Raw genomic sequence first — 17,583 nt, 5'->3', positions numbered from 1 at the left:
ATAGTGGCACTTGTGCATTATTTTGATCAAAGTATATATGCACTGTTCCACAGAGATCCATATAGTATTGACAAAACACATTATTCCAGCCAAAATATGTGAACACTTACAGACAAAGGAAATACATAAGCTTAGATGTGTTTGTTCTACAAAGCGTATGAACATTTAAAAATGTATAGCATGCTATGGGGCACCTGGCGGGCTCAGCCAGTAGAGCATGTGACTGTTGGTAATGGGGTCATTCAAGCCCCATGTTGGGCATTGAGTTTACTAAAAACAAAAAAAAACACAAACCCACAAAAACGTATAGCATATCAAATGCTAAAAATGCTGGGAATAACAAACTTCAAAGTGAAAACTGTACAACCTATTCTGTTTAATAAAGCAAGGGATATCTGTAGTTGGATACCATAGACCTCAAATGCAGAAGCTTTTAGGTCTATATGTATTTTTCTGTGACACTAATGACTGTGATGTATGTCTGAGAGTAGAGTGTTGCCTACATCGCATGTGATTGTATTGAAATGATTATAACCAACATAGTTTGTTTACCATGGTGCATGTTTATTATCAAACTACATCCAATACTAATTCATTTTGAAATTAGGTGGGCTTTCAGGTCCTTGATTATGGAAGATTTATAAATGTAAGCACAGATGTAATAAGTAATAGTAGTTGAATTATTTAGTTCCTGCTAATTTGTAATTCTTTATTAAAAAGCACAGTATCCCTTTGAGTTTAAGTTTATCCTTATTGCGTGGAGAACTCTCATTCTGACTTCCAACAGAGGAATAAAGTCATTTTATGAGCTGTTTGGTTATATTGTAATATAATTAGTTTTTCCTTTTTTTGTACAGATTGCCACACTGAAGGTCAAAATATTTTATTCACTGATGGAGAATATATTAATCAGATAGCTGCTTCAAGAGATGTAAGTACTTTGAATCATGAATAGCTAGTATAAACGAGATCCCCTTTTTCATGAATTATTTGACCTTAATTAGACAATAGAGAGCCTTGAAAAACAAGTTAATACAAAATATTACTCTGAATGTTTTATTTCTTTCAGGATGGCTTTGTTGTCAGAATATTTGCCACAAGTACTGAACCTGTGCTACAACAAGAATTACAACTTAAACTGGCCAGAAAATGTCTACATGCCTGTGGTATCTCACTATTTGATCTGGAAAAGGACTTGCATATTATAAGTAAGATAGCCAAATAAGCCTTTCTCCCATATTTAAATTTTCATATTTTTTATTCTTTTGAAAACTAATTGTCTTTTGAGCAGTATATTTTTTGTTTTGAGCAGTAATATTTTGGCAGTTACTTTGCTGTTACCACAAAGCTACTTACGAATTAATATCTAAAAGTGACTAGAAAATATAGCCTTTAAACAGTGTGTTATATGAACACCATTTTAAGGAAGTAACTATTAATTTTCTATTTTCATTTTGAATAGAGCAAATGAAAAGAAACTTAATTTACTAAGAATTATAGATTTTTATGTTTTATCTTTATTCAGTTACTTAAAATTTTCAAAACTTATATTGTAAATATTACTACATTAATAAACATAGTTCTCTCATTGAAACCTTTGATCGTTATTTGAACAGATTTTCAACATAGCCATAGAATGATCTCATAGATTGTGAAAATGGTAATTGGCCTAACAAACTGATTAATAATCTTTCATTTGGATACAGAAATAGAGACACAGTATTTCTCGGTCTACTACTGTGCTCTTACAGTGTCATAGTAGTACTTAGGATTCTTAGTTCTGGGCACTTGGGTGGCTCAGTGGTTGAGCATCTGCCTTTGGCTCAGGTTGTGATCCCAGGGTTCTGGGATCGAGTCCCACATCAGGCTCTCTATAGGGAGCCTGCTTCTCCCTCTGTATTGTCTCTGTCTCTCTGTGTGTGTCTCTCATGAATATAAATAAAATCTTTAAAAACAGACACAAAGGGATCTTTGTTCCCACAAGGCTCTCAATTTTGGGTTGTCATGCTCTTCCAGGTTTAATGGGGCCATTTTTACTTGTGGGATTCTTTGCATGAATCCACCTTTTTTGACTATTATCTCATTAAATTGAATAAACTTCGCATGAGTGATTTACTTTGCATATTTTATTTAATTATTTAGTGTTTTTGTAATTCTTCATAGAAAAGTATGGAGTTGAAATTACAGTTTTTTTTTTAAATTTAAATACCCATAAACTAATTAGGAGTTTGTATAATTAGTCATAAAATATGTCATATATAATTATTTACTCATAGTTTCACAATTTGAAAATGTGCATCAGGGTCTTTATGTGCACAAATATGTATTCAAATTGATGGAGTAGCTACATGAGATGTTCTTCTGTAGAAAAACATGGAATAAAGAATTTGATATACCTTAATTCTAATATCTGCATGATGTTGTTCAAGCTTAAATGAATCTGTGTCTGGACTAACTTCACCAAGCTTCATATTTCTTCATTTGTAAACCAGGCAGTATGGTTGTGAGTATCCAATAGGATAAAGTTCATGGTACTCTGTAATGCCTGATACCTAATAATGCTCAATGAATAAAAATTCATTCATTCATTCATTCAAGGAATATTGCTAACATCGTTTAAACATTTTTTTATGTTTAAAAAATTAATTTGGTGCTAGTTTGAAACAAATTAAAAAATTTCTGGTAATTTTATTTTTCTTTGAAGGTAGTGTATCTGTTGTTGTTAATTTGTTTTAAAAAGTCCAGTGTATGACATTTTGTCATCTTGTATTTTCTTTTATTTTTATTATTATTTTTTGTTTTTTCTTTTAATTGAAGTATAGTTGACACACAATGCTATATTAGTTTCAGATGTGCAAAATAGTGATTTAACAAGTATTGTTACCCTTATTTTTGAAAGGTTTAATTGACTTTTTAATTACTAAAAATAGTGCAAAATTATGATTTATATTACTCATATTAACGATATAGTAGTATTTATTAGTTTTCTTTATCAGGTACAGGATTTGATGAGGAGTCAGCAGTTCTTGGTGCAGGACGAGAGTTTGCACTAATGAAAACATCAAGTGGAAAGGTAAATTACTTTTTGGGATTAAAAATAAACATATTGTTCTTTACAAGATACTCAATTGGTATAATCAGTTGATTAGTTTACATGGTTCATGTCTTGAAACATAGTATTTTAAAATTTTGATTTTAAATTATTTTTTAATATGGTGAAATTTTATATTGAAATAGTACAAAAGAAAATTGTGACATATGACTGTAAAACTTTATGAAATGTTAGCATTTTTATAAATGCTCATTTTACTTATGGAGCACCTAGCAATTTTTTGAGTTAGAATGAACTCACATTTTGAGTTCATTGATGAGCACATATTTATTGCAGTAGGAGTAATTATAATTAAGTCACAGATTGTAGAGGTCAATCTATAGAAATAGAAGCCTCTTTTTTATCTTGGATATGAGTATAAAATAAGGTAATTAAGAGAATTTTGAAAATTAAAATTATTAGACAGTTATGGTATATTTGTATGTAGTGTTTTTTACATAGGGAAAAAAGTTGAGAATTTTATCATGTTTCTACTATTGTGAGATTATATTTGTGAAGCATATTTATTCATATCTATTCAGGAGACTTATAATGCAAGATTATAGATATCCTGCATAGATATGAAAAAGCTATTAAGAACTGGATCTTTAGGAAAAATATGTATATTTTTCTCCTGCAGATCTCACAGAAGTTGAATAGTATAAAAACAGTTTGGTTTTTTGTTATTTTTGTTTTTCAGTAAGATATGAAGTTTTTTTTTTTTTTCCTCTCATGTGAAACCTGGTACACTATTCTAAAAGGAACTATAATTCTCTCTCTCTCTCTTTTTTTATATACATATATATATATATGTACACACATATATATATACACACACAAGATATATTATACTGGCAAGTACCAGAGTCTTGGAATCAAGCAAGGTGGTCCTTCAGCAGGAAAATGGGTTGAGCTACCAATTACAAAGTCTCCAAAGATTGTACACTTTTCAGTTGGACACGATGGCTCTCATGCCCTTTTAGTTGCAGAAGATGGAAGCATATTCTTTACAGGATCTGCTAGTAAAGGAGAAGATGGAGAGTCAAGTAAGTTGACTAATCAACTGGACATTGAATAAAAATATTGTAGAATTTACTAACATGAGGTATATCAATTTCAGTAGCACTAATCTGGAATGCCTAAGTGGCTCAGCGGTTGAGCATCAGGGCCTTTGATTCAGGGCCTGATCTTGGATTTGTGGGATTGGGTCCTGCATCAGGTTCTTTGCATGGAGCCTGCTTCTGCTTCCTCTGCCTGTGTCTCTGCCTCTCTGTCTGTGCCTCTCATGAATGAATGAATGAATAAATAAATAAAATAAAGCACTAACCTTGCCAGATTAATACAGGATTTTAAATTGAGGCATATCCAGTTAATGGTGTTCTATTATACATTAAAAAACTAAGTGCTGATTTCTTTCTAGAGTTCATCTTCATGAATAAAAATTTGTGATGCTTTATGGATATACTGCTATTCATCTGTTTTGTTTAGTGGTGTTATTTTAAAAAACTTATTATGTTATTTTAGGTAACTCAAAATTTTATAAGGAATATATATTTCAAAATGAAGTAAGCCTGAATATAACCTGTGTAATAGTGTTAGTTATGTGTCACTATTCTTCTTATTATTTGTCTGTAATGAAATCATTCTTAAGCAGTGATAACATAAACAATTTTGTCTCTGATCTTTCCTATAGTTTTGTCCAGTTTTTCTCAGTGTCATTTTTCTGTTTTTGTAATTTCTCACATACTTTATACATTTTAGAACCATGGAGTAGAATATTAGGAGGATTAGGTTTGTAGTCAACATCTAATGTAGAAGTCTGTGTAAATAAAAGTTACCTAGAAAAAAATCCCCATAAAGTCTATTGCCATATCTGAGAAACTTCAGCACAGCCAGTTTTTCCTTCCAGCATTTGGTGGATATTGTTCTTTCTTTCAGCACCAGATAGTGTATTTACTGTATACATGTATGTGGATCATATTAAATGGAAAAAATATAATGGTATTTTTAAATTCTAGAATTGTGCCCAGCACAGCAATATGGTTTTACTCTGAAAGGCATCAGGAACTGGGATTGACTGAAGGAACAGAACATTGATATTTCCCATCTTTTGCTCATTTCAGGGATTTAGTTTTTAAGAGCAAAGGCTACTTGAATCATTATCCACATTTAAATTTATTTACTCTTTCTCCATATATGTTCCTTTCCTTACACGATTTCATTGACTGGGTGGACCTGCTTAAATATGTGTTGAATGAATGAGGAACTAATTTCACTTTCTAGAATAAGAATACATGTGAGGTAGCGTTTGAAAGAAAATTATATATATAATAATGGAATGGTGTTAATAATGTAAATAGCTGATCTAGAGGTTGGGCTCTCCAGAAGTGAGAAGTTTGGTAGAAAATTGGTATTTCTTATTGGAAATTTCAGTGTGTAACAAAGAAAAGAATCTGATAGTGATAGCCTAAGTATTAATTAACCAGATAAAGCTTGCAGGTGACTTATTTTAGTTGACATGTTGGAAGGCCCAGGCTTTGTGAAAATAAATAATGTATATCATAAATGCATATATTTTTTCCTTGGGCTTTTTATACAAGCCTTTACTTTTATTTATACATAGATGCCTTATTTTTATTTGTTTTGTTTGTTTTTCTTTTTAAGCTAAGAGCAGACGGCAATCAAAACCCTATAAACCTAAAAAGATAATTAAGATGGAAGGAAAGATTGTGGTGTATACAGCCTGCAACAATGGAAGTAGTTCTGTTATTTCTAAAGATGGAGAACTATACATGTTTGGGAAAGATGCCATTTACTCTGACAGCTCAAGTAAGTTCAACTTAAACACATTTCACTTTTATGCAAAGAAAGTCCAATACTAGACATATATTGGAAAGATATGTCTAGAAAATTAATAGTTGTAGCATGCTTTCTCTGTATCTTTCACATTTTTTTTCCAAATACAACATTTTGTGATTCCTTCCTGTCTTACTGCTAGGAACAGTGTCATAGTTTCACGCAAAGCTAATCACAGAGCTTGGCTAGTGCAGTTCTACCTTAAGTATTACTTTGTCTGGAAGGCTTTCCCTAGACTCATTCAGATGCTCATGTGACATGTTGTTGGTAGTACCCTGGGGAAATGGTTTTCATAGCATAACTGACTTATAATTGATGAATTATTTATCTCCCCCACTAGATAGGGAAGGACACACTCTCTCTCTCACTCTTATTTACTATTGTATCCCCAGTTCCCAGCACAGTGTCTTATATATGGTAGGGTCTTAAGAATTACTTGTTGGGGCACCTGGGTGGCTCAGGGGTTGAGCGTCTGCCTTTGGCTCAGATCTTGATCCCAGAGTCCTGGGATTAAGTCCCACAACGGGCTCACCATTGGGAGCCTGTTTCTTCCTTTCCCTATCTCTGCCTGTGTGTGTGTCTCATGAATGAATGAATGAAATCTTTAAAAAAAAAATACTAAAAAAGAATTACTCATTAAGCAACTGAGTGACTAATAAACCAAAAGTCTAATGAGTGGATATGGAGGATAGGACTAGCCAAAAAAAAAAAAGATTTTATATTTATAAGGTCTAATCTCAAACTGGTTATTTTTGGTTACTAGATTTTCTTTCTAGCACTTAAGAAATGAGTATCATTGTGACAGCCCACTTGGTAGGACTTTATATTTGGTAAATATATAAAGCCTGCGAATTTTTTTGTGAAAAGGAAAACCAACGAAATTTCTGATTGGAAGTTTAAGTAATTGTCTCATTGCTGGGGAAATGACGTATGTTGAACATTTCTAGCAATTATTATTATTATTATTTTTAAAATATTTATTCATGAGAGACACAGAGAGAGAAAGAGGGCGGGGCGGGGTGGGAAGAGGGAGAAGCAGACTCCATGCAGGGAGCCCGATGTGGGACTCGATTCCGGGTCCCCAGGATCAGGCCCTAGGCTGAAGGCAGCGCTAAACCACTGAGCCACCCGGGCTGCCCTAGCAATTAATTATTAAGTTGAACTGTACTCAGGTGGTATGTGAGTTGGCTTAATGTGGTAATATTTAGATCCTCAGTTGGCCTCAACTGTCAGAGTCAATCAAAATTTGGGAATGGGTAGATGCCTGAGTGGCTCAGCGGTTGAGCATCTGCCTTCAGCTCAGGGCGTGATCTTGGAGTCCCAGGATCGTGTCCCACGTCAGGCTTCCTGCATGGAGCCTGCTTCACCCTCTGTCTGTGTCTCTGCCTCTCTCTCTCTGTGTCTCTCCTGAATAAATAAATAAAAATCTTTAAAAAAAAATTGGGGAATGGGCTCATGTTTAGTTTAAAAATAACATTCAGTATAGCTGTTGCTTGCTAAGATCCCAGTGGCTAGTGTTGAAGAAAACTTGTGCATATTTTATTCAGTATATATTTATTGAGAACTGACAGTGTATTACAAGTTGGTGAACAGGCAGACATGGTCCCTCTCTTTTTGAGGATCTGAGAGACAATTGGGCATTTAAACAGCTTAAAAATTAGAGAAGTGTGGTTTAATAGTTATGGATATAGACCCAGATCCTGCCACTGCCACTTTTTAGTTGGCTAATAACTGGCTCAAATTCTTTATTCAGAGATTACTTTCATTTCTTTTTTTTCCCCCCATCTTCAAAAGGGAGCTCGTGACAGTATCTGCTTCATATGGTTGTAAGATTATAGGAGATAATGCCTTTGAAATGCTTAACTGAGAGCCTGGGCCCTGAAAGGGTTTAAGATATGCCAATTAGTACAATTAATAATAATAAATAATATTGCGGGGATCCTTGGGTGGCTTAGCGGTTTAGCGCCTGCCTTCGGCCCAGGGTGTGATGCTGGAGCCCGGGGATCAAGTCCCACATCGGGCTCCCTGCATGGAGCCTGCTTCTCCCTCTGCTTGTGTCTCTGCCACTCTCTCTCTCTCTGTGTCTCTCATTAATAATAAATAAAATCTTAAAGAAACTTAAAAATATATTGCTAAATATACATACCTTTTTCAAATATGCTAAATACTAAAAATGGGAGTTTTTGAGCTAAAAAGACCAAAGTAATATAGGATGGAAGAGAAGGTCACCTTAGGAAAGTAATAATCTGAGAAAATAATGTAGAATAGTTTTCCCAAAGTATGAAACAAGAATTATGTTATTTGTAATTTATTTTTTTTAAAGATTATTTATTTATTCATGAGAGACATAGAGAAAGAAGCAGTGACACAGGCAGAGGGAGAAGCAGGCTCCATGCAGGGAGCCCGATGTGGGACTCGATCCTGGGTCTCCAGGATCATGCCCTGGGCCGAAGGCAGGTTCTAAATCGCTGGGCCACCGGGGCTGCCCCTGTTATTTGTAATTTAAATAAAACAAATACTTTAGTTTTTTAAGAAAGTCTTTATTTTAGTATTTATTGGAAATATTCAACAATTTTTTATTTTTACTGTTACTACTTGATAAGATTAATGCTTTGGTCAATATAAAATTGATGCAAAATATTAAGATTATATGAGTGGGACTTGAATATGGCAAATATAAGGAAAGTAGTATGTGTCTTAAGTGGTTAAACTAGTTAGCTATTGGATTATGGAAGAAAGCACTGTAGGTTAAAAAGGATTGAAAAATGCTGCTTTAGAACATCTCACAGTTTCTGCAGAAACAATGTGATTTCAGTATACTCTGGCAAGTATTTTAGTGTTTTTCAATCCTTCTTATTTTTATATTTTCATTAACATATAGTGTATTATTAGTTTCAGAGGTAGAGTTCAGTCATTGATCAATCTTCAGAATACCCACTGCTCATTACATTAAGTGCTCTCCTTCAGTTCTTTTTAAGGCAAGTCAAAGCAAGTAAAGTACATGATGTATAGGCTCCTTTGTGCTTGGACTAGGAAAGTTTGAGAGTTAGTGACCCTTCTGAGAATTGTTGAGAGTATTGACATTTAGAACAAACATTCAGGAGAAGCAAGCTTTAGCTAATGGCCACAGTAAAAATTTGTCTCAAGTCTGGATGATAATGTTTTAAGATTTTAGAGTTCATTACAAACTTACAAAAATAATTTGCTGATACCCTGCCAGTCTTTTGGCCACTTATTTCTCATTTAGGTGGGTTATTTTATCCCAGAAATAAAAAGTTCTGCATTGAGGTGGTCCTTTTACAATCCTGATGATTTACTAGACTCAGAAAGGTTTGTTGTTGTTGTTTCTTACCAAATTTGTATCTTTCCTATAGGTTTGGTAACAGACTTGAAAGGCCATTTTGTAACTCAGGTAGCTATGGGCAAAGCTCATACTTGTGTTTTAATGAAGAATGGAGAAGTTTGGACATTTGGTGTAAATAATAAAGGACAGTGTGGACGAGACACTGGTGCCATGAACCAAGGGGGGAAAGGTAGGTGTTGGACATGTGGATATTAAATTTTGTGCCATCTTTTCATTAGTTTTTTAGAACAATATTGGTGATGAATCTTACTCTTTTCAAAACAAGTGGCTCTTTAATTTCATACTAAAACCAATGAATTTATTTATTTGACATTATATCACTGACACAATTGAATATACTTCAGACTTTTAATTTTTAAGCAAGTGAACTTGAGTATTTTTCTTTCTTTTCTTTATTTTAAACTTTATTTAAGTAATCTCTATACCCAACAAGGGGCTCAAACTCATCACCTCAAGATGCAGATTCACATACAATCTACAGATGCAGATTCCCTACATAGCCAGCTAGGCACCCCAACTTTTAAAAATTTTACATAAAATCTAATAACACCTTTTTTTTTTTTTTTTCACCTTTTTGATTTAGCATTTTGAATGACAAAATTATTCTGGAAAAGTGCATTTTTGAAATTCTTCATTATTAATTCCTTTTACACCACACATTTTCAGTTTTAACCATTTTTGGCAGCAGCCTATCTGGGAGATATATCTTGTTTAATAGCACAAGCTACCTATAATTTAATCAGTTCCCCAACAACTAAAAATGGTTGTTGAGAATACTTGACCCTTTACCAAGAGCTAAATTATAGATGCACCTTACTTACCATATGCTTTGCCCTACACTTAGGCTGTTGACAGAAAGAGGGGTTTATCCTTTGTCATGTTTGTGATTTTTGGTTTGGGTTTTGGTAATAGTTTATGTCTACTTCATTCTTGCTCTCAGTTTTTATTTCTGCTGCTATTAGTGTTATCCTATACCCTTCCTTTCAACTGCTGGTTTTCTGTGTGGGCTAAAGAATAGGGAATAGGTATTATTAAGTGTTGAACTGTGTTTAAAATACAGAAAAGTTGGGATCCCTGGGTGGCTCAGCGGGCTAGTGCCTGCCTTCGGCCCAGGGTGTGATCTCGGAGTCCCGGGATCAAGTCCCACGTCGGGCTCTCTGCATGGAGCCTGCTTCTCCCTCTGCCTGTGTCTCTGCCTCTCTCTCAGTGTCTCTCATGAATAAATAAGTAAAATCTTAAAAAAAAAAATACAGAGAAGTTTTGGGTTGCCTGGCTGGCTTGGTCAGTTAAGCATCGACTCTTAATTTTGGTTCAGGTCATGGCCTCAGGGTCCTAAAATCAAGCCCTACATTGGACTCCATGCTCAATGTGGAGTCTGCTTGAGATTTTTCTCTCCTTCTTCCTCTCTCTCTCTACCCCCAAATACTTTAGTTTTTAAAAGAGCAGGTCTGTTAGAGCACATTGTTTTTAAAAAACAAAGAACAAAAGAAAGGAAAGAAATGAATTACTCCAAAAATGGAAAAATTTGGAGTTAAAGTAGTGAACCATAGTTTTGGGTAATACCTACTAGAAAAAAAGGAGAGAAGCAGTTTAATTTTCTATATATAATATAAATATATACTCATGTTTCATAAAAGTTTTGAACTAAACAAAATAGTTTCCTTATTATTCTAAAAACTTTTATGAAAATTTGTCATACATTTACATCTATGTTCTAGATTATTACTGTAAATTTTGTAATAACCAAAACAATTGTTAAAAGATGTTTTACTTAATAAAAAAAACACACCTACTCTCCTAGTAAGTAATGAATTAGAAAGCAGACTAGTAGTGTAAGACATATAATGAATATAGATTATATAAAGAACAGAAAGGCATTTTTTATTTTAAAGTTGTTTTAATAAAAAAGAAAAAAATAAAGTTGTTTTAAAAAAACAAGGAAAGTACAGAAAATAAGATTATAATATGGAAAAAATTGTTTATCACATGCCTTATTTTTCAGTAAAAAAATTATAGATAAGATTCCAGTGTCCTCTATTCTCCTTCCAAGGCTTATTATTTATACTCCCTCTCTCTCGCCAATCACAATCACAACTTTGATTCTTAGTCATGTTTCTGTATTTTTACTGGTTCCTATATATTTTACATGTAAAATATGTTACATACTCACATTTTATAATAAAAATAAGATACTTCAGAAGTGCTAATCTATATCTTTCTGCAAAATAGGTGTTTTTTTTTCATCTCACCATTGTGCTTGAAATATGTCAATATAAATCTAAAGGATTCATGTTAACTGCTATGTAATAAATCATACTAATATACCATTGTTTATCCATTCTCCTGCTGATAGATGAGTTTATTTCTAATTTTTCACTTTCACTATTATCAATAATTTGAAAACCTCCTTTATCCATATTTCCTGGCAGACATGTGTGAGACTTTCTCTAATATAATTTCTGATGTTGTAGATTTCAGCTTTGCTAGTTTTTTCTTAGAGGAGGTTGTATCAGTTTATAGTCTTTGATTTTCCATATCACTCCAAGAGGTAGTATCAATACTCTTATTTTTATCAGTTTGATGGCTATGACATTGTAGTTCATTGTAATTTTTTATTGCCTTATTAAAGTAAAACATACTTATGGCCAAATACAGATAGCATAAATGTAGATCTTGGTGAATATTCAGAAGCTGAACACATTCCTATCGGCACCTTGATCAAGAAATAGTATATTACCAGCACCCCAGGAAGCCCTCTGTATGTTCCTCTCCAGTTACTACCTACCTCTAAAGTTAACACTATAAATTAATTTTGCATGTTTTTGTACTTTATATGAAAAGAGTCACGTGAACTCTTTCATGTCTTGTTTTATGAGATTCATTTATATTGTTACTAATATTTATAGATTATTCACACTCGTTGTGTGGTAATCAGTTGTATGAATATCCCACAGTTTTGGAACCTTTTTAAGTATTATGGACATTTGGTTGGTTTTTAGTTTGGGTTATTATAAATAGAGTTGCTATGAACATTTTTAGTGAATGTTGGTGAAAATTTCTATGATTTCCTTTGGGGCATGTAACTAGGAGTTCAGAATAGCTAGGTCCCTCATTTTTCTTTTAATTTGCATTCCCTGATTATTAGTAATATGTTAGATCATTTCTTCAAACTTATTTTTCTCATTTTATTGATTTGTAGCAATTTTTGTTATGTTGTATGTGTTCCACATATCTTTGACTACCTATGGCTTATCTTTTACATTTATTGTTTCATTTGTATGTATGTAATTTCTGAATTTTGGTGACAAGTTTTTCATTATTTTTTTTTTTATAAATTTTTGCTGATTGCTAGTAGTAGGAGGATGTTCTAGAGCAGAGGGACTAATGGCTTAGAACATGGTTGCGGTGGTGTGTAGAATGACAGTGTTGGCAGTGAGGATGGAAATGAGGGACTAAAATCAGCAAAAGTTAAAAGTGATTGGCAGAAAGTAACAAGAGAGAAAACTTATTTGTGGTTCCTAAATTAAATTTTATACATTCCTTTGTATATTCGCTTGGATTAATATATATTATATAATTTTGTCAGTTTTTTAGACACAGGAGTAATCTTACATAAAAGTTATAAATTGATCTGTCAAATAGGTTTTGGAGTTGAAAATATGGCAACAGCAATGGATGAAGACCTGGAAGAAGAACTAGATGAAAAAGATGAGAAGTCTATGATGTGCCCTCCAGGCATGCATAAGTGGAAGCTGGAACAGTGCATGGTGTGTACTGTCTGTGGAGACTGTACAGGTTATGGAGCCAGTTGTGTCAGTAGTGGGCGTCCAGACAGAGTCCCTGGAGGGTAAGAAAATGATTAATACTGAAGAAATAAAATATTGGTAGAAAGTATGCACAACACATTTCTTTTCAAGATTGTTCCAGAGTGTATATTCTACTTTGTTGTTTCTTGAGGGCATATTGGCATATATATGTAATTCTAGTAATTGTTTCCTGTTATAATAGTTTCTAGTTTAGTGTCATTTTTATTTAAGTTGCTTTTCTTTCATTTGATTTATTTAAAGCATTATTTAAAAACAAGTCATAAGTTTCTTCAAGGCTTAGGGCTATGCCTTAATTTGTATTCTTTTCTTAAGACTAATGCCAAATATCCATTTTTGTTGAACATGAATCTTTTCCCAATGGAATTATCAAATGTCATAATATACTTGATTAAGGACATGATTTTCTTTTAAATTTATGTTCACAATTTTAGGTGTTCTAGGAACTATCACTTCTAAAGCTGCATTATACTAGTTTATATTTATCCTTTGTTATTCTTGTGGACTCCCCCCTCCCCCATAATAGAGCTCCATTATAATTATTTTAAAGTTTATATGTGAATTTGGCAGAATCAGAATACAGATTTTCCTCAGAATGTTGGGGAGAATTTTATACTTAGCCTAACATATGAAAATAAATTATTAACAGGCTGTTTCTTTTAGGCTATCAAAATAGTATGATTTTTTAACAATAAGTTTTCTCTAAACTTAAGCAGTTGGTAAATATCACAAATGAATTTCTGAATTCTCTGATCCTTCCTAACATTAATTATTTTTCTTTATGTTTTTTTTCCCCAGAGATCTACTATCAGTTTCCAATAATTATTTATAACCTAAACCTATAGACTTAAATGGACAGTATACTAACCAAATACAATGATTTCTTTAGTAATGAGGCAAAAATAAATAAATGAATAAAATTAACAGAAGACTATATGCCAGGACACAATGCAGTATTAAAAAATGACTTCAATTATTACAGAATTGTGGCTGTGTATCTTAAAATAAATTTAGAGTGCCACATTATCTCTGAAGCACTGCATTTGGACAATGCAGTAGGGCATATTAGTTTATCAATTTTTACTCTTGAAGTCAGTAATGCTCTAAATTGTCAACAGTTGCTTCCATTTTAAGCCCAGGAGTTTCACAGGGCACCTAGCTATGTCTTTCAAAACTGCTGCGAGGTAGATCCTTTTCTCTTGTATCACCACAAGACTGGATAACCAGGCACAGTGAAACTGTGTAAAGGTTTTCAGTTCTGATCCAACAAATAACATTAAAGCTGCGACTTCTAAATCTATGAAATAGGTGACTAAGAAGTTTGTTGTTCACTGACCCTGTAGGCAACTTCTGGGAGTGTTCTTGTCTTCTTTATGTTGTAATCAAATGTCATAAACTTAGTTCACAACTGATAAGAAAGAGCAAAGAAGAGAAAAAGGACCGGTTAATCAGACATAGTGGAAGAAGAGAATGAGAGATGATGACATATAAAGGAGGGAGAGAAAAGGAGATATATCTTATGAAGCTGGCAAGCTGAGCTCACTTAATGATGGCTGTGCACACCTTCCTTAAAGTTAGCTGGTGGAGAACAGTATTTGGTAACTGACTAACCCATCTAGACCATTTAATAGTAATCTGCTGGTGCTTTACTAATTGTGATGACTTTTAAAATATTTGTTAATAGTGGTTTTGAGGATGGCAGAATCCATTTGTATTTTCTGTGGGAATATACCAATTATACCTATGAGGAATTTAATAAACTCTTATTTTTAATATTCCATCTATTCATACCTATTCAGGTCTTTAAAATTGGCACATCCTGATCTGAAGGAGAGATTTCATTGCTGACTTATATAACTTAATTTCAGAAATGCTGAAAAGATTATCAAAAAGAGTTTTTTAAGGAAAGAGTAGAAGAATTTCAGTTAAATTTTTTTTTTTTTTTTTTTTTAAAGAATCTGTGGCTGTGGTTCCGGAGAATCTGGCTGTGCCGTGTGTGGGTGTTGCAAGGCTTGTGCAAGAGAGTTGGATGGTCAGGAGGCAAGACAAAGAGGAATTCTTGATGCAGTGAAGGAAATGATACCTTTAGATCTTCTGCTAGGTAATGTGATGGGTTGGACTATACATCTTGCCTTCAGTTCAGTAATTTATATTAGTATGTGTGTTAAAAAATTAATAGTTGACTATGCCATACTGCTTATATGGTAACTGACAGTATGTCACTAATTAAGGGATAAGGCTCGTTTTCTCATTTGCTGAGATTCTTCAACTAAAAATAATTTGTGTTTTCATCAGTGTTTTGTTATCTTTGACTTTCTTGAATTTTAAATTTCATATAGTTCTCTCATATCTATTATTGTATCTATCTTTATATGTCTTTTTTGTGTTTCTTTGTGGGTTTTTTTTGGTCAATCATCTAGCTGTCCCAGTACCTGGGGTTAACATTGAAGAACACCTTCAGTTACGACAAGAAGAAAAACGACAGCGTGTAATCAGGAGACACAGATTAGAGGAAGGAAGAGGTAAGATGTAGCTGCAGAGAAAAAGTATATGAAAATCCATATTCTTACCCTATACTGAGACCACTAAAAGTTTACAGAATAGGCTGACTTGGTAAGACATTGCAGCTAAAATTAATGACATTATAGTAACATGTGAAAATATTCAGGGTATTTACAGTTGTGATAATAACATAGATTTAATACAGTAGGGTATTTATAGAGTAAGTCAAGCATATTAGGAATTTTGCCATCTGCCAACCATCAAAAGCTATTAACAATGGCAACTTTTTAAAAAATGTATATGAATTCCAAGAATTGGTCTTTCACCTAGATTTTGGACTTATGGTTGTTATTTAACCAATAAACAACAGAGTAGTTTAATATAATATTTTAATTTCTGTTTTCTTAGTCATCTGTGATGATTATCATTTGAACTTGATCCCAGCATTCTTCTTCCAACCCAGTGCATAATTATGTTTTTATATGTCTTCTTCTTTTTTTTTTTTTTTTTTTTTTTTCTGAAAAAGCTTATTCTGGTTATGTACAAGAAGGGTAAGTTGGAGAGCTTTGGTCAGGTTTTAATTGCAAAGATAGGTATATTGTTTGTTTTTTCCTTGTTGTTTATGACCATTTCTCAGCCTGAAAATACATTTTACTGTGGTTATAGTAAATAGTTTAATACCATTTTACTGTGGTTTTAGTAAATAGTTTAATATATATTCAGTAGCAAAGATAAATATAAGTATTATTAAAGTTGTTCTTGCCCAATAGAATCTTTTCTTTGTAGGATTAAGACAGATGGTTACAGAAATTTGTGATTTTATTCCTTTGTTAGGCAAAATCTTGATTGGAAATATTTACTGATACTGTGTACTTTAAATGCTTATTAGAAATGACATGAAATTTGATACATGAAATAAAATCTATTATACATTTAACTACCATTATAAATTTTTTCTAGGCACTTTTTTTTTAACAAATAGAATAAATCACAAAATATATAGCAGACATGGTAAATTCTATTTTCATTAAACTTAAGTTGTGAAACATGCTTGGAACTTGAAGATTGTTCTTTTTAGGATCTGATAAAACAACCTGATTAATTGATACAGGAATGGTTGCTGTTAGTTTGGCTGTATGTACATAAAATCATTACCTTTAAAAGTGATATTTTAATGAGCATGTAGATATTTACATTAAATATGGGGGAAATTGCATATTAAATGTTTTGTAGAAAATAGGGTAAAATTTAAGTTTTAAGCCTTTATAATATAAAGTAATTGACAATTTCGTTTGTTAATAATATGATTTGTTTAAGGGTAATTTATCAGTGCATCATTTTACTACCTGTTTTATCTTTTTTGGGGGAAGTATTGGGTTGAATCAAATGAATTGACCCCCCAAAAACAGCAATTTCTAATGTTTCAACCAAAGTATAGCAAATCCTTATGATGACATGTAATTACTTCCTCTGTGTGTTGTGTTAGTTTTTTTTATCCCTCTGTAAAAAAGCTTTTCTTCTCTAGTTGTAGTATATTTCTGTATATCAGAAGTAAAAGAACATTGATTATTCATTAGTTCAGCAAGTTTTGTGATTGCAAAATATTCTTTTGCCATTTATTTTAAAATGTGTCATAGACCTTAAAAACATTAACCTTTCAAAGGTTTAAAAAACTCCATTATTTAAATGTTTACAGAAATTATTTTACGGTATCTGATTTTATAAACACAGACTTATGTTGTAAGCAGTTGGTATATATTTTCTGATAAGTCCATTTCATCCATTGTCCTCAGTATATAGAAAGGCTTCTTCAGGGTATTGGTGCACAAAAATTTTGTCTTATCTTTATTTTTTGGCTGAGCTCTTTCTTACACATACCATCCTTTTTCATTTGTTAAAACACAATATGTACTAATGGGTTAGGATCTTCATTATGGACCTTATTT

General features: G+C 32.6%; 1 protein-coding gene across 14 annotated transcripts in view; it reads left to right on the top strand.

Annotated features, from left to right (window-relative positions):
* MYCBP2 (MYC binding protein 2) overlaps positions 1-17,583 on the top strand; it is a 258,985-nt gene that overhangs the window by 59,209 nt on the left and 182,193 nt on the right. For all 14 annotated transcript variants that reach the window (XM_035704586.2, XM_049099236.1, XM_049099235.1 and 11 more), the window contains exons 9-17: positions 858-931; positions 1,070-1,208; positions 2,997-3,073; positions 3,933-4,137; positions 5,756-5,920; positions 9,322-9,480; positions 12,954-13,158; positions 15,091-15,236; positions 15,556-15,657. In XM_035704586.2, the coding sequence (XP_035560479.2) occupies positions 858-931; positions 1,070-1,208; positions 2,997-3,073; positions 3,933-4,137; positions 5,756-5,920; positions 9,322-9,480; positions 12,954-13,158; positions 15,091-15,236; positions 15,556-15,657 (1,272 nt within the window). The remainder of the gene's footprint in view (positions 1-857; positions 932-1,069; positions 1,209-2,996; positions 3,074-3,932; positions 4,138-5,755; positions 5,921-9,321; positions 9,481-12,953; positions 13,159-15,090; positions 15,237-15,555; positions 15,658-17,583) is intronic.

The sequence above is a fragment of the Canis lupus genome, chromosome 22 (assembly GCF_003254725.2).
Source record: "Canis lupus dingo isolate Sandy chromosome 22, ASM325472v2, whole genome shotgun sequence".
In the NCBI taxonomy this organism is placed as follows: domain Eukaryota; kingdom Metazoa; phylum Chordata; class Mammalia; order Carnivora; family Canidae; genus Canis; species Canis lupus.
Note: the sequence above shows the minus strand (reverse complement) of the source record. Positions and strands in the feature narration are given on the sequence as shown.